The sequence below is a fragment of the Lactuca virosa genome, chromosome 3, assembly GCF_052849685.1.
Source record: "Lactuca virosa cultivar CGN04683 chromosome 3, Lactuca_virosa_CGN04683_v6, whole genome shotgun sequence".
NCBI classification, from domain to species: domain Eukaryota; kingdom Viridiplantae; phylum Streptophyta; class Magnoliopsida; order Asterales; family Asteraceae; genus Lactuca; species Lactuca virosa.
The window spans coordinates 149,460,315-149,487,650 of NC_136428.1; the positions used below are offsets into that span (position 1 = coordinate 149,460,315).

General features: G+C 32.6%; 2 protein-coding genes across 5 annotated transcripts; both read left to right on the forward strand.

Moving 5' to 3' along the window:
* Window positions 1-12,679: 12,679 nt before the first annotated feature.
* On the forward strand, window positions 12,680-21,126 carry LOC145166696 (protein PIN-LIKES 7-like). Of its 2 annotated transcripts, XM_079085719.1 has the most exons (12): window positions 12,680-12,877; window positions 17,932-18,029; window positions 18,124-18,358; window positions 18,465-18,544; window positions 18,635-18,759; window positions 18,977-19,098; window positions 19,218-19,403; window positions 19,883-19,996; window positions 20,088-20,188; window positions 20,299-20,351; window positions 20,430-20,615; window positions 20,810-21,126. In XM_079085719.1, exons 3-12 carry the CDS (start codon window positions 18,224-18,226, stop codon window positions 20,932-20,934), a joined length of 1,227 nt encoding a protein of 408 aa, XP_078941845.1. In that variant the 5' UTR covers window positions 12,680-12,877; window positions 17,932-18,029; window positions 18,124-18,223; the 3' UTR covers window positions 20,935-21,126. The 2 variants fall into 2 exon arrangements, with proteins under 2 accessions (XP_078941845.1, XP_078941844.1); XM_079085718.1 differs by having other exon boundaries at window positions 17,932-18,358.
* Window positions 21,127-22,019: 893 nt separating this feature from the next.
* On the forward strand, window positions 22,020-24,950 carry LOC145166698 (protein PIN-LIKES 7-like). 3 transcript variants are annotated; one of them, XM_079085720.1, is made up of 11 exons: window positions 22,020-22,361; window positions 22,519-22,598; window positions 22,714-22,838; window positions 22,944-23,065; window positions 23,144-23,344; window positions 23,436-23,531; window positions 23,650-23,750; window positions 23,853-23,905; window positions 23,996-24,181; window positions 24,401-24,544; window positions 24,667-24,950. In XM_079085720.1, exons 1-10 carry the CDS (start codon window positions 22,227-22,229, stop codon window positions 24,523-24,525), a joined length of 1,224 nt encoding a protein of 407 aa, XP_078941846.1. In that variant the 5' UTR covers window positions 22,020-22,226; the 3' UTR covers window positions 24,526-24,544; window positions 24,667-24,950. The 3 variants fall into 3 exon arrangements, with proteins under 3 accessions (XP_078941846.1, XP_078941847.1, XP_078941848.1); XM_079085721.1 differs by having other exon boundaries at window positions 24,672-24,950; XM_079085722.1 differs by having other exon boundaries at window positions 24,401-24,532; window positions 24,672-24,950.
* The last annotated feature ends 2,386 nt before the right edge of the window (window positions 24,951-27,336 follow it).

Consider the following 27,336-nt stretch of genomic DNA (forward strand, 5'->3'; position numbering starts at 1 on the left):
TGCAGTTATAGTTATTAGACTTATCCAAGTGGGAGACTGTTGGATAAGGTGTCTAAGTCCATAACTATTTCTGGTATGTACTTGACCCGACCCGGCATGGTCCATTTGGGTTGCATGGCATCATGCATTTGGATAGACTAAATGAGAAAAATAACACTTGTGGTTTATTAATATATTATAAGTTCTAATATATTAATAGTATTATTTAATTAGTATTGATCAAGAATTAATCTAGGACTAATTAAGTGGTCAAAAGATGACTAATTAAATATATGGGTTGATTATGTAAATCATCCATAACTTGTATAGTGGGCTAAAAGGCTCCATGGATTATCAAGTTGGGTTAAACCCATTGGATGCTCAATGGAGGCTCCATGGGGGTTACAAACCCATGGGTCATGGAAATGAAGAGCCATGCCACATTAGGGTTTACATGGTGTAACCCTAGATGTGACACACTATATAAGCAACATGTTCTCCACCAAAATCGGTTACACATAGTTACAAGAGGGCTTGGCCGATTTAGCAAGTGTTACACTTCTCTCAAGTTTACTCCAAAAGCATTTGGTGTTGTGTGAAGCATTTGAGGAATCAAACTTGGGGTGCTAGGCTCTCAAGGTTTCAAGGAATCATAACAACTACAAGGTATGTATTTCTAGCTATCTTTTATATAATCAAGTTCCCCATGTATGCTAGATAGGTTTATGAACCTTGGAAAAAGTATTTTGCATGTATTTTAGACAAACATAGATCCAAGGTTTTCTAGGGTTGCATGTACACTTAGGAGTGTTAGAATTGCTCAAAACCCATCAAAAACATCCAAAGTGAAACACAAGAACAATCGAATCCAATATGGTCTCAGAACTTATGAATATAAATAAAACACATTTTATTTAATCACCATATTGATTACAAATTATTCATTGCATAATGTTTCAAATAATCAACTTAATACTTGAACTGAAACAATAGTCATGCCATGCTCCAAGCATGCACACTATGTTTGTCCAAACAATAGTTATGCCATACTCCAAGTAAGCACACTATGTTTGTCTATGATCCTTACTTTGTGAAATAGACCAATTGGACATGAGTCCAATGATACTCATTTCACAATCTCAAATCCTTACCGTAAATGTAAGAATACAATATTCTTTGCCATTTACTGAAATCTGTTAGATTCTAAACTTATATGCATTGATTCTCTTGTAATGACTATGCACAAAAGTCACAAAGACTTGGCAACAGACATTTACAAAGTATTACAATGGAGAGCAATTCCATGGAAACGAAGTCTCAAATTCAAAGTACATTCCTTTGAACATCCTTCTTGCATTAAGTTTTTCTAATCTTACATAGATTTAATGAATACCTTCCACCTATGGAAACATTTCCACATTCCCATTTTAACTATCACTTCTGAACAAGAGTTGCCTCTTTTCAGAATATGTCAATATGGTCCTTCCAAAAATTTACACCATACTTCCAATTGTCCATGAGCAACCAATCTTTGGTAATCCTCAGATTGTCCTTGACAATTGCTTAATCATTTCAGTCATATCCGGTTCTCTTCCTTTTTCCCTCTTAATCCCCTAGGCATTTGGAAAATTTAGAACGGATAAGTATTATAGCATATGCAATCGATCTTATATCTGAAGCATACAAGACACGATTCATGATGTTTCACATAAAGACATGATACTTGACCAGTCTTTTGCTACAATATTTCTTATAATTTGCCATGTTCTCATAATTCGAATTATGAAAAGGGATGCCGTAATCATAATCGAATTTTAGAACGCAAATAATGTAATCATGACTAAATTTGATTAAAATCTCACAATCTAAGCTTTTATATTTGAAATGAAGTATGAATTCCTCTCCCTTAATTATAGCAAAACAACTTTTTCAACCCCTACAACTTCACGAATTGAAACTTTTGTTTTCTATAATTAACATTGTTAACTTGCAATACTAAACATAATAATCATGCTCCCACTAACATGATAATTATTATTAGCATAACACTTATGCTCCCACTAGCTTTGACATGTATTCAGAAATCAGCTGGACTTCTAGAAATCAATACTTTATTGACTTACCAAAGTTCAGATTTATGATACGAGATGCTTTGATAAGAGTTTATCAAAATCATACACCTTTTCTTAGATATCTCACATGTGTGTCTAAACAATTTAAGAACTATGAAGAGGTATGCCGTAATCACAGTCTCAATTGTTTAGACCTTTGTCATTCCTCACAAGTCCATGTTAGTGTGTTGGTTAACCACACACGCTCCACTAACTACTTTGAGAATGCAAATATCACAATTTCTATCTACTTAAAATCTTCTTAGTGAAAGCGTTTCCTCACCATTATTTTCATGAATCGAAGAGACACTCAGATTTTATGGTGTATGTGTTCCTATCCATGTGAATTTGTCAAAACCACAATCACAAGACAAGGTTAGTGACAAATCCAAACTCATATGGACTGTACTTGCTCAACCTTATTTACTTGCCACCTGGCAGCACAAGGGCCGACCATTGCTTCCAGGTTGTTATGCAACCAATTGAGAACTCTCAGAACTCACATGCATAGTCAACTTTAACTGGAATGGACACAGAAACAAGAATTATGTTAGCACGATAGGTTATAAACCTCAAGTCGTGTGCTAGTGACTACAATTTTTATTCTTGATTAGTTCTTGAAACTCTTTAAGGATCTTTTAAGACTCCCACTGTCCTCTTGACATATAAGACTCTCTTGCCAAGAACCATTCCTTGACAAACAAATATTCAAGAGATAGTGCGGATTCTTATTAAGACAAACACTTCACATAATTGGCTTTAGTTGGTCTTTGTTTTATCCAAAACATCACAACTTACCAATTTCAAATGTACAAGAGTAGAAAACATTTTACTCTACATTTGATAAGTGTTGTAAACCTTCCTTAAGATATGTCACTCAAGTTACAATCTTGGAGTATCACTCTAAGAATTGTTTTGGAACGAAGTATGACTCATCTTCTTGATTTAACCACTTCAACAATTCATGACTCCTCTTCTTAGCCATAAGAATGCACTAAGATGTCCTTAGAGGATCAATTGTGATATGGTTTCATAATCAGTAAGATGATCATGATACTAAAGTACTCTCCCATCTTTTCAGATTTGAGAAACTTTTATCTTTCTGCCTAATTTGATTCTTCTCATTCGTTCTGCGATACATTGAAACTTTTCCAATGCTTCAGAATTATACTTAAACTTGTAAGTATAACCATATTTACTAAACTTTAGTAAATTATGACGAATAGTCTTATCGATCTTTGTGGTGGACTTGACCAGTGCACAAGAATGTATACTCGATCCCTTAGTCCTTCACTTGACTCACATATACATGTGAACAAGGAACTAGTCTTAATCTTTCCAAAGATGAAAATTCTCATTCATCATACAATACAACTTGCATGATTCCAAGTTTCGGTCCAATTAAAACTTGGGTGATGAGAATCTTTCCTTATTTGGTAAATTTAGACACTACCACAAATGAAATAATCAAAATTAATTTTTTCAATATTGCTAGAAACATACAAACATCAATTTTTCATAAATGCCATTTCAAGGAGATATAAAATAAAGCAAAACAAAATTTTATTTATTTATAAAATGCGGAAAAACTTTTCCTTACAATGCAATTATAAGTGAAAAACTATGCTATTACATATTTCCTAGCAATCTATCATAACTCTCAAGCGGTAGCTCAGAAATCCGATTTTCGAACCATGCGATTGAAATCCATCTTCGCGATCAAATTCATCATACTCTTCTTTTAAGCTTCCTTCCCTTTGCTTGATCCTGTCAAACATCAAAATGCAACCTAGTCACATCATGTATTAAGAATCAACAATTAGAAAATTAACAGAGTTAGATAGTAGACTTACCTGAAGTAGAACCATACATTCTCATTAAACTTCTCAGGTAGTCTGGGCAGCTTCGATTCCAATGTCCCTGTCTTTGGTAATAGAAACACACAGGCTCACATAGATCAATCTCAGATTTGGCATTTCTCTTATGATCAAAACTTTCGACCATGCCCAATTCCTTCCCTTTAGGAGAAGGAATCTTTTCTGGGATGTCCATGTCAACTTGGGATTTTGACCTTTAATCAGATTTGCTTGACCATTACGCCAAATCATTGCTGATTCGGCAGCAATTAGCAAATAGGTAAGATCAATTAGGGTCATGTCGTGATCTGTCACATAGTAGTCTTTAACGAACTCACTATATGACTCGGGAAGTGACTGAAGGACCCAGTCAATAGCCAACTTCCTTGGGAAGACGACACCCAACATCCTTAGCCTGTCCATATGCAGCTTCATATCCAAGACATGAGCACATATAGGTTTTCCATCCTTGTGTTTACTATCCAATAGGGATTGAGTGATCCTAAACTTTTCAAGTCTTCGAGCTTGTGGGTCAGGGAGAATTATTGGAGGAGGTGGAGGAAGAGAAGTATGATTTCCATGATCCAATCGGAGGACATCATCTTCATTAGGAAAACTTTTTCCAAGGGATTTGGGAAGACCATAGTTGTCTGATCTAGACATCTACAATGGGAGAAATTCAAGTTAGTTGATTTAAGTCCTTAATATAACACCCAATCTGAAATATTAAGGCTAGGACCCAACACAATATTTTATAAATTGGAAGAGGGATGCCGTAATCCAAGCTATAAAATATTTGAAGGTAGGTGAATGACGATTCACCAATTTCCACCATGAAAAACGAAATAGGTATTAGGTTTTAATTGGATTGAAACTCCTAGATCTTTTGAGATTCATTGAACTTTTCAATGGCATGTTTAAATCTCGATTGTGCCCTCTCAAGTTTGTGACTGGGATGCCGAGGATCACAAACAAGGTATGAATAACCATGCAAATTAACTTGGTACCCTTAATTTTATCACCTAATCGATGTGTCGGTTACCCACACGCGCTCCACCGATCTATGATAAACATTAAGTCACCCTTTGCCACTCTTACTAGTCCATGTTAGTGTGTCGGTTACCCACACACACTCCACCAACGACTTGGTAAGGTACAAAGTGTAATTTCATGGGTTAGCACCAACTTCACAATTTCCTAAGTAACTAAGCTTGGGAATTTATAAGTGTTTAGTTACTTAGTATTTATCATTATACTTTTAATGAAAATTATAGTCCTTGTCCTACCCGTTCAGCTAATGACCCTCCACCAGTCAAGGAAGCGGTGGGTGAGAGTGGACACCCACTAAACTGCCATTTTATAGGCAATAACGTTATACCCCCTTATAGACCGACTTCGTGAATGAGGCCTACTAACGGTAAGATTGACTTTTACTCTTACACACACACACACACACACACATATATATATATATATATATATATATAAATATTAAACCTATAATATTATAATAGTATAAGAGTTGAACTTTAAACTATTTAAAATTCTAGGGTTTGGAACTAAAGTATACATGGGGGGGGGTAACTTTACAAATTCCAAAACTTGAGGGCAAGTTTTGAACAATTAAAAAAAACTTTTGGAATCCATAACATATGAGTTTAATACGGCTTTTATGACAAGACTCTTGAAAATCCATAACTTGAGGACAAGTTATGGATGTCATAAAACAATTTATGGAAAAAGACTCTTCAAGTTTCTATAACCTATGACTTTAAAAACTCTTTTAAAGAAAAACTTTTGGTTTTCCATAACTTGAGGACAAGTTATGGAATCCATTAAAGGTCATTTAGATCATCTAATAAACAAACAGACATATCAAGAAAAACTATGATCTAGATTAAACTCATATGAACAAGACAATTCAAATCAAACAATTTTCATGTAATTAGCCTAACCATTAAACTAATACAAAACATGAATCTATTGACAATTATCTTTTGAATTGGATTAGAATGATCATTACCACATCAAAAACACGTTTATAATATCAAAAACAACTTAGGGTAATGATTCTAGTCCAATTCCAGCCTTAAAAGTCGAAAATTTGCACTCAGGGCCTCCTACTTGTCGAGTGTATGAACCTACTCGACGAGTAGGATGATTTTAGTCTTGGACTCGGTGAGTCCCCCAGTGGACTCGGCGAGGCCACAGTCCAGAAGCCCATAAATTCAATTTTTACAGCATTGCATCAAGTATAACTGAAAACCAAGCCTAGGCTCTGATACCACTAATGGCTTTTGAGCATTCTAACACTCCTACGGTGTGCATGCAACCCTATGTGCCTTAGATCTATGTTTTCACTATTATACATGCAAAAACACAAAATTCCAAAGCATCATCCTAACTAGCATGTTATGGAGAAACTATACTACAAGAGTCTAGTTAGATGACATACCTTTTGATGGAGCTTGAAGTCTTGAACCTTTAAAAGCTTAGCCCCAATAGTGTGGAAGCCTCAAATGGTATCACAAATCACCAAAACAACTTGGAAAGCTTGAGAGAATAGTATACACTTGTTCAAAATCGGCTATGCCCTCTTTCTTCACACTCTAGTACAATTTCAAGTGCCAAGGACCTCTTTATATAGTATGGTGGATTAGGGTTACATCCATGTAAACCCTAATACCCATGACCTTTCATTTCCATAGGATCCATGGGTTAAAATCTCTATGGACTATCCATGCAAGCTTAGCCCATCCTAAATGAACATTGGCCCATTCTATATATATATATATATATATATATATATATATATATATATATATATATATATATATATAAGAGTTCATATTTAATTAGTCTCTTTTTGATCACTAAATTAATTCCAAATTAATTCTTGATCAATACTAATTAAATAATATGATTTCATATTAATATATTATAACTTATAATATATTAATAAACCTTAGACATAATATTCTCAAAATACTATCCATACAAATTGTTCCGGTGAAGTGCAACCCAAATGAACCATGCTACTCTCGGGTCGAGTACATACCAATAATAGTTATGGGCTTAGACATCTAATCCAACATAATGAGCCATCAGTCTGACTGGACCGTCTCCCAGTCCTCAGTCTATCTAGACCGCTCTCCGAGCCCTCGGCACGTCTGGACCGCCTTCCTCGGGGCCTACAGCCTATCCGGACCTCTCGTCGGGCCTTCGGCCTCTGACTAATTTGCCCAGCCCGGGCCTGCAGTCTATCTGGTTCGCCCTGGGTGTCTTGGCCTACAGCACACAGCAAGACTTGCCTCAACCCAATTCCCCAAACCAACAAACATGTGCACATAAATATCATACGCTATCATGCAATAACAGATAGTCATACAGATCCAACAGATCACTAACATGGCAACCATCCTATAACCAGGATACCGATCTAACCGATCTCTAACATAGCAACCATCATACAACTAGGATATCAATCTAACAGATTACTAGCATAGAAACCATCCTAAAACCAGTATGAAATCTAACAGATCAATAACATAGCAACCATCCTAAAACCAGGATGCAAATCATAAAGGATCGGCCTTGGTGCCGTAGACCATGTTGATATAGTGAGGAGAACTCACCTCTCAAGTGACGAATCGGAGTGATATCAAACTCTCGAACCATGGCCACGAACTCCACCACATATATTTACCATAAAATTATTTCCATAAATTTCCAATTTACCAAAATACCCTAGAAGTCAACTAGTCAATCCTTGGTCAAAGTCAAGGTCAACGGTCAAGGTCAACAGTCCATGTTGATCCGACTCGTCGAGTGCAGTTCACCGACTCGTCGAGCCCTTCCTGAACTCGAGAAGTCATGAAATACCTGGTTGACTCGTTGAGTTTCCTTGCAACTCGCTGAGTTCATGCATGTCCAAAAGTCGGGAAAACCCTAGCTGAATCGCCGAGTCACTCTACTGAATCGCCGAGTCCATGCAGAAATCCTTGCACGACAATCTTCATCGGACTCGCCGAGTTGGTCATGCAACTCGTCGAGTCCCTTCAGTCCTTTCTCCATCCAGACGATTTTTAAGCCACTTTAAAGCTCCATAATGCAGATCTAAGCTCTTAAGGCATACATCTTACGTAAAGTTGCAAACTTTACGTACATGCAAGGTGATAATGGCCCAAATCAAGCTAAAGAAAGGTTCTATGGGATGAAGAAGGTATTAACTCACTAAAGGCTGAAACTTTATGATCTTACAGACCAAGATAATCCTAGATTTGACGTTGCAACTTCAGATCACGCCTAATACCCAAAATAACATACCAACATTGCCAAAGTGGCCCTAATCTCATACATGCATAGATCTATATAGAAGAAGGTCAAGGTAACCACTTGTTACCTCAAAAACGGTGCTAAGATGAAGAAGAACTTGGATCTACAGCCTTCATCTTGTTCCAAGCTTGAGTACTTCAAGATCTTCCTTCCACAATTCACCACACGGCTTAATATCACACAAAAAGAGAGAAAAACGGTGATTTAGGGTTTCTGGACTCACAAGGGTCTGTAAGGGGAGGCTAAGGGGGCAAAGGATGCTTTAAATAGGGTGCAAAACCCCGGGGATTAGGGTTTCTCATTCCAGCTCCAACTCGCCGAGTCGGGTTCACCGACTCGTCGAGTTGGTCACTTAAACTACGTGGCCAAACGCGTCCATACTCAACGAGTCTACGCACCAACTCATCGAGTAGATCTTCTGATATATAGACATAAAAATGTAAAGATATATACCTGGGAGTCGGGGTGTTACATCAAAGTTAAAAGTTCAGCACTTTACCACTTGGACAATTCAGTACTTGTGTTTAATTTTCACAACATCATAATATAATAGGTATAATTCGTATAAAGCTATATAAAAGGAGATGTGAAAATAAAAGAAAAAATATGTTTGAAAGAAGATTTGAACTTACAACCTCCAAAAACACTCCCTAACGCATTAACCATCTAAACCAACCACAACTTTTGTTGATATCTCGCTAAACATATATATATATATATATATATATATATATATATATATATATACACACACACACACACATACTACATAAAACCAAATTTGTAACATCCATAAAAAATCATGACAAATTTAAACTTTTTGAAACCAACCAAAATCATAATTGTTTACAATGTAGTTTTCAAAACATGTTTAATATCATAGTTTTCCTAAAATCATAAAATCAAAACACGAGGAGGTGCACAATCACGCCTTCGCCTTCCTGCGATCATGTGAGGTACCTGAAACATAACCCAAAACTGTAAGCCCAATGCTTAGTGAGTTCCCCCAAAATACCAACACAACAAATAACACATATACAATAACAACATGCAATGGGTCCACATCTAACAGATTGGATTACTACTGAGCCCACAACATAAGTTTGGCTTGCCCTCGACCCTCAGCTTATGTATGGCTTGCTCCCCGACCAGATCAGTCCCTGGACTAATTACCACTGGACCCTCAGTACAAGTTTAGATTGCCCTACCGGACCCTCAACTCGTATTTGGAATGCACATGAGCCCTCAGTATGAGTCTGGCATGCCCTACCCGACCCTAAGCTCATATATGGATTTCTCTAGGGTTTGTTGGCTACCGCACGAAGCAGTACAACCTCAACCCAACCCACACAATATTTTGACATATAACAGATAAGATCATATACATATAATCATACAAACAATATCATAAGTAGTCCTACAGATCTACCAACTAGCATATCAGAACTAGCATGCATATCTAGCCATACTCAGCATACCAACAAATATTGGGTTATCAAACCAATGGGACGGCCTTGGTGCCTTCGACCCGTAAGTACAATGAGGAAAACTCACCTCGCAAAATGAACATAATTGATGAGGCCCGACTCTGAATCTCATCTCTCTATACAATACCTATATCCACCAAGTGACCAATTCCATCAAAATCTCAGAATACCCAAAATGCCCTCAAAATCAAACTTGGTCAAAGTCCAAGTCAACTTGTGAAAGTCAACTGGTCAAACCCACTAAACCAACTGAGTCAACCTAGCCGAGTCAATTTAACAAGGGCTGACTCATGCGAGTACGCGGGGTGTAACTCAGAGGTACGCTTAGTGTACGTGAAGCCTCGCATTGACCAGCTTACGGGGTGGCTGACCGAGTACGTGGGGTCTACTCCCACCTACGCAGGGCGTAACCTCGCAACTTCAAAACTTAATTAAGTGCTTAATGGCTTAAGCATTCAAGCCTATACTTCAGATCTACGGTCCAAATGCACCCTAGATTCATAAAGTTTCCAACTTTATGACTTTACACGTCTATAAAGTCCTTAACACAAGGTCTTAATTCATTAAGACATTCTACATGATGCATAGAGAAAATCTAACCAAAGGGACTCCATTTTTATGACTAAGGACCCCTCCTAGGGTCTGAAATGACAACTTAAAACCTCCAGAACATGTCATGCTCAATATGAGACTTTTGGTCCCAAAAAGTAACATAAAACACCCAAAATGAGATCTAGAAAACAAGCCATCAAGGTATGAACTTTATACCTTGAGATGATGGAGAAAGGAGCAAAACTTCCAGATCCAAGCCTTGCTTCAAGCTTCAAAGCTTTGACACCACCTGCTTCTTCTTATGGAGCACTCACAAACTCACACTCAACCTTCCAAGGGCTCAAGAGAGGCTAGGGTTGCAAGGGATATCGACTTATGCTAATGGAGGCTGAAAAGTAGGGAGGAAATGAGACTTAAGGATGTTTAAATACTTACCAAACCCTAAAAATTAGGGTTTCCACTTTTAGGACGTACGCCCAGCGTAGTAGGGCGCGCCCTAGTACACTTAGCGTACTCCGAAGCCATAATGACCATAATGTCATTAAGGCCCCTTATACTTATACTCTTGAACTTTAAGACCAAATGCAATATAATTAAATTAAAGGACTGGAGATAGGATTACCTTGACATCAGGATGTTACAAAATTTTTCTACAAAAATTACAATACTAAATTTTTAATAGGGGCATCCTGGGATCTATTGTGGGTCCGACCATGGTAGGTGTCATACCACACTTACCATATTTTTGCAATGTCATGTTATTTTTTTGTCTCACCCCACAAAACTGGTTGGTGTCATACCACACCTACCACAATACACATTTTATGCATGAAGTACAACATTTGAAGGAGTGCTTTTTTTCCCGTGCGATAAAATTGTAACACAATGTATGCATACCACACTTTTGTTGGGGGGGGGGGGTCGGTGCGATGTTTACAGCATATCACACTATACCGCGGTATGCTGTAAAAGGTGCACCACATGGTCTCATTACCACCATTCACCACCACAACCACCCATGTCTACTAGTCACCACCACCAAGAAACTTTTCTAAAATCATATTCAACCTGCAACAAATTGATTTAAAACCTCACGTAAAAAGGGAAGAGAGATAAATATATGGTAGGGTTGTTTCATAAAATAACAGGAGGGAGGGAGAGAGAGAGAGAGAGAGAGAGAGAGAGAGTAGGGGTAGTAAGGGAGGAGTGGAGTTTTCACCGAAGAGTATGCTTTGGAACACTTTTAAAAATTGAACATGTAAAATGATGTTTTCTCTATATTTGGAATTGTGTTGGTTGGAGAAGAAGCATGGAAAATTGATAATGACCGGAAAAGATAAATGTGATTAAATGTTTATAAAAGTTAGTTTAATAGTAATCTATATATAAAAATGTAAGTTTAATGGTGTTTCTTGAACAACAAATATAAGTTTAATGATGTTTTTGACATGTACACCGAATAGATATAAAATAGTTGGTCAAAATTATATTAATTAAACAACAAAATATAATTTAATGACAAATCATGTACAAACAATTAAAAAAATAAAAATGATTAAATATGTTAAACAAATGACAATGCATTACACTATAATGTCATGTTCATTAATATCATTTCAAGTTACATATTAGCCCTTTCTATTATAAAATATACACTTTATACATTCTTTTTTGTTAATTTTTATAGATTCATAACAAAATTTGAATATGCATCGCAAAAACACACAACAAGAATATAAAACTATTTTTTTTAACCACTTGGGTTGTGGTGACTTGGTAAGGCATGTGGAAGATATGGTGGATAACCTATTGACCCATGTTCAAATCCTGACACTACTCAGCCCTTGTAGTCATGGAGGTTCGCCTGCAGTGACTCCAGGGCATGAGGCAAAGCCTCATGTTTGCAGCGGGAGATTAGTCGGTGCGCGAAAGCTGGCCCGGAAACCCTCGTTAGGGAAGTTCCCTTTCCAAAAAACTATTTTTTTTGTATTATTATTTCATATATAAATGATAAATTAAATAAATGAATACAAATATGAGACCTATTTATAAATCTTCAAGAGATTTATAAATACCTAAGATAAGTTTATAAAAATTAAAATTTTATATATTGATAATGGGACATGATACATATTCAATGCTAAGAAATGGAGATGCTCTATCTTTATAAGGATTTTCAAGACACAGTAATATCTTAACAAAACCTCCCTCAAATTAAGAAAAGAAAAAGGAAAAATCAAGGGAAATTAACCAAAATTTTGGGGAAAATATACGTATACGTATTCAAAACTCCATATTTTGTCTTGTAGTGGTGGAGGTGAAATACAGCTTTCCGCAACACATCATTTCCACCATCCCTAATTCCCTAATCCCTCCCCTTCCTCTCTCCCTGGTTTTGGTTTCTTCTTTATATATATACCAAAATGTGCAGCTTCTTTTCCTTTTATCATCTCATAAGAAATAAACTCAAATTGTTATATTATTATTATATAATACATATAATCCAAGAATTTCACACAGATACCACATTCAATCCCTTCTCATATCATTCATCCAGGTTCGTCATTTTCATATTCCACTTTTTTTTTATTAACTTTACAATATGTAGATTCATAATTCATTATTATTGTTTGAGTTCATAAATTTCAACTATTAGATTCTTTCATTCATCTCATTTAGCGTCGTATAGACGTGTTACAGTAAATAATCTCCAATGATTGAATGAATAAATTATATAGAATCCTGTAATATCGGAATTATGAATCAAATGAACGTATTATGAAATCTGTTATCTCGGAGATTACGATTTGGTAGGAATCGGAGAATCAACAGAGATTGTTTCTTTCTATCTTGTTTGATTCTATTAATTATTTACATTTTAATATCTAAATTATTTCGTATCTTAACTAATTCCGGTATTTCGTAATTGAACTCGCTAATAACCTTATTATTAACCAAAAAAAAACATTATTCTTTTTTATTATATATTTCTAATTTTATAGGATCTTTTTTAGTATGAGTATTTTTATATGTCGTTCTCATATATAGTAAACGCTAACCATAAATTGTTAACAATTATCAGGTACTTTTAGTCTTTTACTGATAATCAAGAATTTTAAAAGTATTATGATGCTCTAATCAATGTTTTTATAGTATCCTAATTAAGTCAAAGTTGACGATTATTGATCTGTAAATCGAAAAAGATAAATCTCTAAATACAATCATCCAAAAACTAGTATAATAATGAACAAGGATCGATAACCAAAAGGCTGTAGCTCAAGTTCGTAGTTTTAAGAGTTTTAGTATTTAAAAAAAAAACTAATATCCCAAAGGCTATTTCAAATAGTTTTTAAAAGTATTTATCTTTTTATATATATATATATATATATATATATATATATATATATATATATATATATATATATAATCTAACACATTTTAAAAACTTATAGTGTACAACTAAATTCAACTAAATATTCGTTCAAAATAAGGAGGTAGATTTAGATTTGATGATTCACGTGCATGGACAACCCTTGTCGTTACATGTTTACTTTTATTTAATTAATCAAGCAAATCAAACTCTAGACTATACATGCACTGGATCCCATATTCCTTAAAATAACGAAGTAGATGCAAATCTTTTGGTAATTGATTGGCTTTTTTGCTTATGAAATAATGATCGATAATCGATTTTCATATTTTAACTTTAATTAACTTAACATTTATTGAGTCACCCTCATGATCATTAATCTTTTTCTTTTAGTTTGTCCATTAATTTTTTTAGGATGTCCAAATAGATTTGTTTATCTAAATCATTAAAAATGTATTTTTTTTAATTACAAATTAAATTGACAATTATAGTCGCATAAATTATCACTATTATACAATTAGAAAACTAAAAACCGGTACTTTTAGTAGTTTACCTCTCAAATTCTCAAAATGAAACAATATATATATATATATATATATATATATATATATATATATATATATATATATATATATATATATATGTGTGTGTGTGTGTGTGTGTGTGTGTTTGAGTATTTGACTTATATAGAGGTAGGCTTAACAAACTGGTCTGCCCTATGCAACTGATGCTTGTCATGTACTAGAAGTTTTATAAAATGTAATACATTTTAATAGTTTTGAATATTACAACTATTTATTAATTTGTCGTCATAAAAATAATAAAATTTCATAATATACTTAGAATATGTTTAATCAATGATTATATATTCTTTGAAGTTCTATCGATTGTACTTTTAATACATTGAACTAAAGGGGATATTTGGTTAGTGATAAAGCGTGTTGAAAAGATTATACTTTTACAAAACAAATTAAACTTGTGTTTTATTAGGATTTGAAATACTAACTCGATTAAATATGATTAGTCAACACAATTACTTTAAACCATGTTTAAAATCAAGTTCACAAATTATAGCAGCTATTCACAGATTTTTTTAAAGTTCATTTTGGTTTTGACAAACATAAATACTTTCGTTCTGTATCAAGTTTTTTACTTTTAAAAAAAAATATAAATACATATAAAAATAACAAATTGCGTATTTTTCTACAACTTTGCATGTTACTTCGATCAATTAATTTGATCAATTATTTCTGGATGTCTGTATCAACTCGTCTAGTAACACCAAATTTCTAAAATAAAAGACTCCAAGAATAAGTTGTAGATTATTATTATTATTATTATTATTATTATTATTATTATAATAACTAAAATTTGCTGATAAATCTATTCATTTAAAACAGTTATATATGAGATCTGTATATTACACTGATTTATTAAAAATAAAAATTTAATACAAAGTTGTAAGCATTACGTATTTTTTAAAATAATACTTTTATATAAATATAAAAGTTGTAATGAATAAAATAAGTAATTCAATATATATATATATATATATATATATATATATATATATATATATATATATATAAAATGACATTGATCTATTTAACATATTTAAACCTTTAGAAAAAAAACGATTATAAATATTTATTCTGAAATTTAATACAATTATCTATTTGAGAAAATATGGATTTTAAATTTAAGTAAATGAAAAACACAAGAACACGTAAGTGGAAAAGAAATTCTAAAAATTCTAAAAAATAACATGTGTTATATTCAATGAAAACATGACATTTGAGAATAAATGATTTTAATTTATTATGTTGAATTTAAAATTCTTGTAAAAAACTACAATGCAAAAAAGTTTTAATTTCTAAGTCATAAATAACACAACTATGAACTACAATAAAAAATAAACAAATAAAAAATAAAATAGATTGGAACAAAATATCAAAGTTATGTGAGAAGTAATTAATTAAAGGGGTATAGTTTTATTTTTTTTAGTACTATGTTTTTGTTGTCGTTACCTCTAATATATTTATTCTTTTTTATGGACCACAAAAACAGCAGCCTGTACTTCATTTGTTATTTTGTTATAATATAAACTTGTCGTTTTGAGGTACATTAGAAATATGGAATGATTTTTATAATAATATTTAGATCTTGATATATACATTATATTTTACCCGGCCAACTAAGGTTTTGCATAGAGCATTAGGTATGGGCCCGTTGAGGTGGTGTTATAACACCTTATAACACCAAAAGGGAAATGATGTTTATGGTGTTATGACCATGTTATGAAGAGGTTAATAGGAAAAAAATAGAGAGAGAAAAAATGTGCAGCCAATCAATGTTCCCGTTTCAATATGTCATAACGTCAACAAGATATATTATAACACCAAAGGGGAAATGGTGTTCATGGTGTCATGACCATGTTATGAGATGTCATATCAGCAAAAATATCACTTATGGTTGACCATACCATATGCTTTTAGCATTTTGTTTTGTGTCGCACTAGAAAAATATTTTTATTTCAATCTAAACGTGTCTATTATTTTTAATAGCATAAGACAATTAAAAATTCTTTTACATTCTTTTTCTATCCATAAAAACTTAAATATTCTCTTACATTTTTTTTTCTATTCATGTTAAATGTTGACATGTCTCATATTTAATGAAATTAATAATATTTTAGTACATTTATCATTATTTAACATGGACATGAAGATAGGTAGTAAGAAAATGTATAAATGATATTATTGGTAGGAAAAATGATGGTGTAGGGTATTAATTACAAATTTTGTATATATTTAATTATTTTTTATACTTTGTATATGATTTACTATTAAACTAACATTTATCGTTCAAAAAAAATATTATGTAGATCAGCTATTGCATGTCTAGCCGATTTATTTGTTCAAAACTATTATTAAACTCATATTTTGTGTTCAAAGAAAGACCATAAAGTTTATATTTGTGTACATAATTCACTATTTAACTAACTTTTGTACATATTCGCCACTTTCAATCTTTTTCAGTTATCATCAATTTTCCGATCATCTTTCTTAAGCCAATACAATTCCAAAAAAGAAAGAAATCATAATTTTACATGTTCTTTTTTTTTAGAAAAAAAAACATTGCAAAGTATAGAGTTTTTTCCTGCTCATCCCCGATGAAAACACTCTCATCCCTTCTCTTTATTACCACCAACATCCCTACTACCGATGCTCACACATTTGCATGTTTCTCTTCTTCTCCTACAATTTTGTGAAAACCACTCTCTCTCTCTCTCTCTCTCTCTCTTTCTCATCATGAGCCACGTGTAACCACCCCCGTTCAATGATGCAAAAGGGTGTTTGTTGCTAGAGGTGGATGTTTGTCGTGACGAATGATGGTGATGGAAGGTGATATTTGTTATTGGAAGTGGATATTGGTGGTGCGAGATGTAAAAGTGGATGATGTTGGCCGAAAAAGATGAGTGAGATATAATTTAATGATAAATCATGTATAAAAAAGTTTAATGACAAATCATATACAAAAAATATATTAACCTACGCGGGTAAATTGTAGTTTTGAAAAATTCAGATGAATTTAATGATAAATTATGTATAAAAAATAAGAAAGTATATACGAAAAATATTAGTTTGTTACCTGCAAAAAGTCATTTTCCCTTGTATGTACCATAATTTGTCTTTCTATAAGATTATTTATATGTACTATAAGTTGTCTCTTTATAAGAACCGGTCCTAGTTTAAACAGGAAACGTTGTAAATTTTACTTTTGGTTCGTGGGTATATTTAATTTTTTCAATTATAAGTATCAAAGTTTTCACTTGCAAATTTAGTCCTTATTTGTTATTGTATGAAAGGTTTTATTCTCCATCCGAGTAAAATAACTACATCTAAGGAACCAAGATTGAAAACTCAGTTATACTTAAGGACCAAGCTTGCAAGAACCTCAAACTTATGAGCAATATTAAAAAAGAAAACTTTACAAGAACGCAATTTTATGACCAATATTGATTAGATATAATGAGGGGGGAAACTGTAAGAAATATATATAACGAGGGGTAAAACTGTAATTTACTCTAGGAAAAAAAGGACAAGATTATCTCCCTTTCACACACATACCACACTTTCTCATCCCCTTCCCACGTTCATTACACTTTTTCCCTCTCCCTTCACGCCGTTTTGTTAAAAACAACCCCACAAATCTAATCATTTCACTATTCATTTTCACAGGAAAATCAAGAAACAGAAAAAAAAGGGTTAAAAAGGTGGAACTGTGGGAGTGTTATGTATGTTTCACGAAGTACAAATACGAGAAATACGTGTCTTTTGTATGTAAAAAGACCATTAAATCCCTATTGTTTTTAACAAAAATAATATCAATAGACACCAAGTGTAGACTGGTATTTCTTTTCTTTTATACAGCCCCTTACGCACACTTATAAAAGACAAACGACAACATCAACATTTCATCACATAACAAATATCAAGATTAAATCAATTCATCAAAAAGAAATTTATAAAAATGGGCTTTTGGACACTCTTCGGGGTGGCATCAATGCCAATAGTGCAAGTCTTAATAGTGAGTGTCATAGGAGCTTTAATGGCTACAGATCACTTCAATCTTCTTTCCAACGACACTCGTCGCTCCCTTAATAAGGTATTTTTGTTATCTGTTAATTGATTTTTTTAATAAATAAAGTTCATACATTAAAATTATATTAATAACGCATTTATCCTAATAATCGAATTAATAACGTATGCAGATTGTCTTTGTGGCTTTTACACCATCTCTTGTTTTTGCAAGTCTTGCCGAAAGTGTCACCTTTCGAGACATAATCTCATGGTATATATAACATGTTTTGTTACATAAATAATTTATTAGCTAATTAATTAATTTTCTATATATAAATATTGTAATTCTGGATTGTTTTAGGTGGTTTATGCCTATAAATATTGGATTAACATTTTTGTGTGGAGGAATATTGGGATGGATAGCAGTAAAACTAATCAAACCAGCAGCACATATGGAGGGCCTAATCATTGCAATGTGTTCAACTGGTAAGTTACCAAACATGCATACATGACAACAATAGTCCCTAAACTATACATAAAAGACAACAATAGCCCCTTATATACTTACTTATACATAAATGACAAAATCGTACCTTAAGTATGTATAAACAAGAAAAAGACTCTCTAGAGTAGTAATGATAAAAACACTCCCTTAACTATACAAAAATGGCAAAAATAGTCCGTTAACTATTTATTTTTTTAGGCAACTTGGGAAACATCCTTTTAATAATCATTCCGGCAATCTGCACTCAAAGTGGAAGTCCTTTTGGAGATGGTAACGTTTGTAAAGCTAATGGGCTCTCATATACATCATTTTCTATGGCAGTAAGTCTTTTTTTTTTTTTTTTTTTTTTTTTTTTTTTTTTTTTGCTTTTTAAATTACTTGCTTCTTGTGATAATTGCATTTTAATTTAATTAAATGATGTGGATTTAAATTTCTGTAGGCGGGTTGTTTCTATATATGGACATATACATACCAATTAATTAGAAACTCAGCTGTGAAGTACAATGAAATGAAAAAGTCGGAGGATTTATTGATCAAGGATATAAACAAAGACTTCAATGCAAATGAAACAAGTCATCTCTTATTAAATGAAGGTCAAGCGCACGTTGATCCAGAAAATCCAACTGTGAGTTTCATATTTGATTATTTGTTGTTTAACATATTAAAGAAAGAGTTATCCACAAAAAATGACCACATTAGGATCTCCCATATTAGTAGTTATTACATAATTACAATTTTATGTACTTTAAGAAAATGACCAACAACCTAGTAAAATAAGCCTTCCTTTTTAGCGATATACACTTCCTAAGGGTGAACATTTGGACCTCCGGACCTGGTAAACATCAACAGGTCCGGTCCAAGGTCCATCAATTTCTGCAAAACAGGTTCGGTCCAAGAGCCAGTCCAAATGCTCACTTTTACGTCCAAGAATCAGGAATCAGATCTTGACCTGGTAAGCCTAAACAGGTCAGGTGCAAGGTCCACTAATTTCTGTAAAACCGGTCTGGTTTGATCCAAATGTTCACCCCTAACACTTATACTGTATAAGATCATTTTTGTTAATAACTCTTAAATAAATCTTATACATACTCGGTTTATATGTAGATGGTGTACAAAGATCTAGCCAACAATGAGAGAAAAGAAGGGTCTTTCTCTAGACTGATAGAAACTTTACAAAATATTTTGGAAGAGCTATTAGCACCTCCAACAATTGGTGCTGTAAGTTTGTAATTATTTTTGTGTATATCACTTCATGTTATATATTTTCATTGTTATAATATTATTTTTATCAATTACACGTTATTATCAGATTGCAGGATTCATTTTCGGTGCAGTTCCATGGTTGAAAAAACTATTGATTGGTGATGAGGCTCCATTACGAGTGATCGAGGACTCTATCGCGTTACTTGGGTATGATTTATCATGAGTTATAGTTATTAAATCTTATATTTACGGGTTAATTAATGTCACATCATTCTGAGTATATATAGCTTCTTACCAACTTTTTTATGATAATTTAGGGATGGAACAATACCTTGTATCACACTTATATTAGGAGGAAATTTGATACAAGGTACGGAAAAAAATGAAAGAAATTAAACTAAGTTATATGTTTATGGATTGTAAATTCTTTGTTGATTATTTTTTACAGGTTTGAGAAATGCAAACATAAGATATGTTACCATCATCACAATTACTGTGATCCGATACTTGATTCTTCCTGTAATTGCAATTGGAGTTGTTAAAGGTGCTGGCGCTTTGGGATTACTTCCATCTGATCCTCTTTTTAGTTTTGTGCTCATGATCCAGTTTGTTGTGCCACCTGCCATGAATATCAGTAAGCCTTTCTTTGAAGCAAAAATGAATTTTTTAGACATTTTATATTTGCAAATTCATTGAATTAGTATGTGTGTAACAAAAAATTGTGCATGCATTTAAATCTTTCATCATATGGAAAGTATGCATTAGATAATTACAAAAAATCCATTGATTAAATTTCATTTAAATCTTGCATCGTGTGCATGTATGTAGGTACAATGACACAATTATTCAATGTTGCACAAGAGGAGTGTTCGGTGCTTACGATGTGGACTTACGTTTTCGCAACATTTGCACTTACTGGATGGTCAACGGTCTTCATGTGGATCTTGACTTGAAACTTGAAAAATCATTTTTGGGCTTTGGTCGATTCAATTCATAGGATCTTAAAATTTATTTTGTAATTTCTACAAAATTTTGCTCAATTATTGGATTCTTGTGCTTCCAAAAATACGTTTCTAATTCTTTGTTGGACTTAAAGATCACTACCTCAACTCTTGAAGATTCAAAGCAAAAAGATCATTTGTGTAGTTTTGAATTGCAATTGTTTATTATTATGTAGCAAATAATATACTAACCAACATATTATTAAAGTTATTCTCTTTTAAGTCGATCAAATTAAAAAAACAAAATTTAAGATATTAAACTTTTATATTTTTCAGTTTTTGGGTAAATAACTTCTAAATTTGAGATTGATTTGGAAACCATCTTTGACAACTATTGACCAAAATCGAAGAAAAAAAAAGTGTGAACTACCTATAATAAAGATAGGATTAATGAAAAGCCTTGTTTGATTTTAAACGAATAATTGTGAAATTTTGATGTTTTTTTTTGTCATATGATTGAGTTATGAAACTATACCAACATTAATTCTATCTTTATTCAAGGTACCAAAATCATTATAACAGTGGAAAATATGAACCAAAATTATTGAAGAAAACTATAAATACCAAAACTAAATTTTTGAATAAACCTACTGACAGAAATTCTTACTTTGATCCGCAAACACCGACAATTATTTTAGAACAACTTACATACTCACATTTGTATCTCAGCAACATCTGATATCTCGTTACTCGTTAGACTATCACTAACATGTGCTATTTAAACAGGTTTTTAGATTATATGTCACCTAAATTGATATAAAATTACAAATGTTAGTTATTGTAGATAATAAGGTCAATGAAAATTAACTTATATAATAAAACTATTCACTTGGCTCTTCGGATTTCCAAAGAAAAAATTGGTTGATTCTTAATTAAAATTAACTTATATAGTACACAATTACAAAATAAAACAGTAACACGTAACAACAATACAATTAACAAATAAGAATAATCAATAAAATACTGTGAGAAGTCCATTCCCCACAACTCAAATTCTTTTCTTCTTCCTTCTTCCTATTATTGTAATTATTATTCAAATAAAATAAAATCTGAACAACGATGACATGAAGAGGCAAGATATATCGTCTTCTTCCTATTATTGATGATCTTAAAGAGGCAGAGACATCATCAGTCTCACTCTTCTAATTTCCATTATTCCATCTTCATCTATCGCTCTCTATGCACACAATATGTAATTTTTAATTGTTAAGTTCAAATTTTAATTGAGAGGGAAAGTAATCAAAATGGGATTTTGGGGACTGTTGGTGGTGGCATCGATGCCGATACTGCAGGTGTTGATCGTAAGTGCAGTCGGAGCTTTCATGGCTACTGATTACCTCAATCTACTTCCCAGCAACACTCGAAACTCACTTAACAAGGTAAATTTCATCTCTTATTTATCATCACAATTCATACATACATGTTAAACCCGATCCAGGATCCCAATTTCTAGGGTTTCCACTTTCAAAAAAACTTAGTAGAATTAAAATTGAATTCTAGGTGGACACTAGTAATAAATTTGCTCAATGTTTTCAGATTGTGTTTGTGGTTTTCACGCCTTCACTTATATTTGCAAGCCTTGTGGAGACTGTCACCTTTGAAGACATCATCTCAATGTAAAATCTTTACTCCTTTCCTTCTAATAACAGCATTATACATCTATTTTATAAACAGATATTAATTCGTAAATGTTGTAGAATCCTGTTAACGTGGTTTAGTTTATTTTTATAGGTGGTTTATGCCAATAAATATAGGAATAACATTCATATGTGGAGGAATATTGGGATGGATAGCAATAAAACTAATCAAACCAAAGCCTCATTTAGAAGGCCTCATCATAGCTATGTGTTCAACAGGTAAAATTTGGGTATTATTATTCATCTTCATCTTCATCTTCACCATTTAACATTGTTTCTTTTTATTTTCTAATCTTTTCACTTCCAATTTTCATGAAAAATTAGGAAACTTTGCAAATCTTCTATTGATAATGATTCCTGCAATCTGCATGGATGATGGCAGCCCATTCGGTGATCATGGCATCTGTAAAGCTAAGGCTCTCTCTTATGCATCATTCTCCATGGCTGTAAGCATTCACCATTAGTCAAATGTCTAAAATGCTCTTCAAAGAAAACTCATAATGTATGTTTGAATTTTCATCTAGTTAGGTAGTTTCTACACATGGACATGTACTTATCAGATGATCCAAGCCTCAGCTTTGAAGTACAATGCTATAAAAGAAATCGATAAGTTCTCAAATTATTCAGATCAAAACACTCATCTTCTCAATAAACAAGATGATGATCATATCAATACAATCATGCCTTCATCAAGTTTGACTAGTCAAGATACAGAAAACCAATGTGTAAGCTTCATTACAATGATTACATAGCTTGAATCTATCACAATTTAAATGTTTAAGAAAAGAAATATTATCATCCACAATCTTTCTGCAGATTGTGAAGAAAAAAGATGGGTCAATTTCAGATCAATTAGTGGAAATAATAAAGAAAATAGTAGAGCAGTTACTAGCTCCACCTACCCTTGGCTCTGTAAGTGTAAAATTTCCATCCCACATAAATTCAAGGACCAATTGGTAATTAACCATAAGTAGTGGGTTAAACTCGTAATATTCTTCTACTTATACAAAAAATAATAACCTTTAACTAGTTTGCAGGACTAATTATTGGGGCAATCCCATGGATAAAAAATCTTTTAGTAGGTGAAAAAGCTCCTTTACGTGTGATTCAAGACTCCATGACATTACTCGGGTACATATTAATTAACTAACATTATTAAATCTTTAAAACATAAGATTTTGTGAAAATTTATGATGTTTTTTTTAATGATGTTGTCATATATATATGATATAGGGATGGAACCATACCTTGTTTGACTCTTATACTAGGAGGCAACCTCACACAAGGTACTTTTAAGTTTTAAATAATAATACACTTTAAAAAAATGGATTTTTTTTTATATACGGTTGGATTTTAAATGATGAAATTGTTGATAGGTCTAAAAAAGGCGAGTGTGGGGCCCACAATCATTATCACGATTATGATAGTGAGGTATTTGATTCTTCCTGTTGTTGGGATTGGTGTGATAAAAATGGCTACAAATATGGGATTGGTTCCGGTGGACCCGCTCTTCAGATTCGTGTTGTTGATAATGTTTGCTCTGCCACCTGGCGTCAATATCAGTAAGCCCAAATATGTAGGAAATAGCAACGTACTTTATAATTATTTACTTAAAAATAGCAACATAAATGGATTTACTTACTTATAATAGCAATGTGTAACAAATAGAGTAAAATGGCCATATTGGTAGGAAAATGTAAGTGGTGTTTGACTTTTGAAAGTCAAACATATTATTTATTTTGACTTATTGTTTTATGGGAATAGTTATATGAAAAATGTAGGTACAGTGGCTGAGTTGTTTGGTGTTGGGCAAGAAGAGTGTGCGATGTTGATGATGTGGACTTATTTGGCTGCTGCTTTTGCTCTTACAACTTGGTCGTCTGTTTACATGTGGATTTTATCATGAAATTTTTGTACGTTAAAAGGTTGTTCCTTTGTTCTATGTTATGTTAGTTTTTCTTTTTCCATTTTGATTTTGAATATATTAAATTAATTAGCTTTTGTTACAAAACTAATATGAGTATATACACTTTCTTATCATGTAAAGTGTAGAAGTGGTTGTTGGACATGGTGTGTATAGAAGATTGTTTTTGGTGGCGTAGAAGATATCTGATTTGGAAGATTGTATTGGGGATCTTATGTCATAGAACATTGTAGTAACACCCATTTGATGTATCTTAGTTTAGTCATATGTGGTTCACTAGAATATTTATTTGTGTTATATGCCCTTGATGTATTTAGAGCTTAGATTCATAAAATGTTGGTTATTGCTATTTTTTTGGAGTTTAAGGTGTTACATATTATATAAGCTTTTGTTCTGTTTTCGTTTCATTAACGTCAAGATTGTGAAGTATTAAAAGTAAACAAAAAAACATTATGTCTCATATTCTCAATAATAATCTCCTTATTGAGTTCGATGTCCATAGACAAATTGTCTAACAACATATCCTCATTTTCGTGGCCCTCGATATAATATCTCAATATAATATCTCATTGTTGTTCACTTGGACTCACAACTTATGCCTTGTCTTCCTCAAACTACTCATCTAATTCCTTACCAAAATGGTGAATGTATATAGAAGCTTGAACTCCATAACTCTACCAAGTTTCCAAAATTATCTTGTAGTCAAGTTAATCTTTTATATAACAAAGACCATCTTTTAGATTTTCGTTAGACACAGTAATATAGTATTCTTTAGAATACACACAATGTCACTCGTTTGAGAAATGTTACATATTCATTTAAATTCAGAGAAAAGTTACACATTCACTTAAATTTATACCAACACAGTCTACATCAGTCAACATTGCGTATACCATTTGAATATTTGAAAGAGTAGCGAACAAAAACTTCTTGAAAGCTAAGATCAACTTTGTTGAATTTGGGATTTAACATGCTACAAAGAATATCAACAAATCATTTTCAAGTAAGAACCATGAGAAGAGAGAATATCATAAAATGATTCGAAAAGCCCACAAGGGTCAAAGACTAAGAAAACATTGACTGAATTTTATCGTTCTTGATATTTCTCTTCACAATGAACAAGTAATGGATTTTGACTATGAATATGGTATAAATGATATGATAAATGGTTTACAAGTAACATGATTATAGAGACGGCGAAATAATTTTTTTTTACACTTGTATTATACATTGGTCAATCTATCTACATAACATTGCTAACTAATTATAGACTAAGAGGGGAAACCGGCTAATCCCTTCATATTTGAGTGAGTGGCTTTATGACAATCGAAGCATCTAGAATACACAAAATAAATGGACCTATTAAGCAAAAACCTAACAACAATTGGTCAGGTCAATAATGAAATTAACCTATAATAAAAAGAAAAGAAAAGGGTAGGCGCAAGGGGACCCCCTACTTAGCAAAAAACACAGTTATACCGCTAGGCCACACACTCTTATTGTTTTTAAACAACAAACCACACTTACAAACAATTAGCCGATGTCTTGCTAATTGTTAGTAATAGATAATAGATAATTATTTAAATAACAGTATAACCGAAGATTTATGAAGTGAAGACACAAAGTGACATCATCATCATTGTAAGTACTTAAATTAAATAATATAAAGCTTGAACAAAGATGGTCTAAAGAGGCAACAAACATCAGACGTGTTCGGTAAAACTAGCTGGAAGCTGTAGCTTTTATTTGTATATGAGTGTTTGGCAAAAGTAGATGAAAGTTTTTAAAACATGTAAAATTATATAAAATTGTTTATATAAAATACATCATTGATTTTACAAAGGATAATTAAGTCAATTTGAAAAATTATAAAAAAAGCTTTTTTTAAAACGCTACTTGAATTTTTTTTTGGATTTAAGGTTTTTTGTTTTAGCTAAAAGCTAGAAGCTCCTATTGCCGAAACTAGTTGATTTTTTTTGGAATTGAGAGAATGAAACTTTTTCTTTTCAGCTTTTTTTTATTAAAATCAAAAAGTTAGAAATTTCCAAATTTGCGTGCCGAACATGCCCATCATCTTTTATTTATTAGTTTTTGTAAATACTAATGTATAAATGTAAGTATAATATAAAATATTATGAATTGGTTTTAATAACATTAACAACTAGTTTATATCTTTTAATAAATATGTAAATTATTCTATTAATTTATAATCCCTTCAATACAACATCACCTATTTATAATTTACACTTTATTATCTTTCTACTAATTTTTATGCCTAGGTTGAGTTTATAGTATCATCATGTTTGTAATAATCTGCAAGACTTTCAGATGTTGAAACTTATGTTGAAACTTGAAAGAACATTACTTAGTTAGACTTTGTTAGATTCTCATTTCAAATGTTGATAGAGTATTACTTAGTTAGACTTCGCAATTGTCATTGTCAATTGCAACGAAATTGATGTTAGGAATAGGACAGGGTACAACACAGCGGAAACACTATCACACACACTGTAACCTCCCGAGACCATGTAAATCTCAATAGCCCTTTACTTTATTGTAGTTGTCAAGTTTGGATCTTAACTGAGAAAAGGTGCTAGTTGCGTACGCATGTGTACGCTCAGCGTACTCATGTGCGTGATTTGGACGCGGAAGCCACCTAGCATGTTGGGCGTACCAGAGGGTACGCTGGGCGTACTAGGCTCAGAGTGAAAACCCTAATTATGTGGTGTGTCCTTATTTAAGGAACATGATGGCCTCATTCTAGCCACCATTTCCAGTCATCAACTCCCCTCA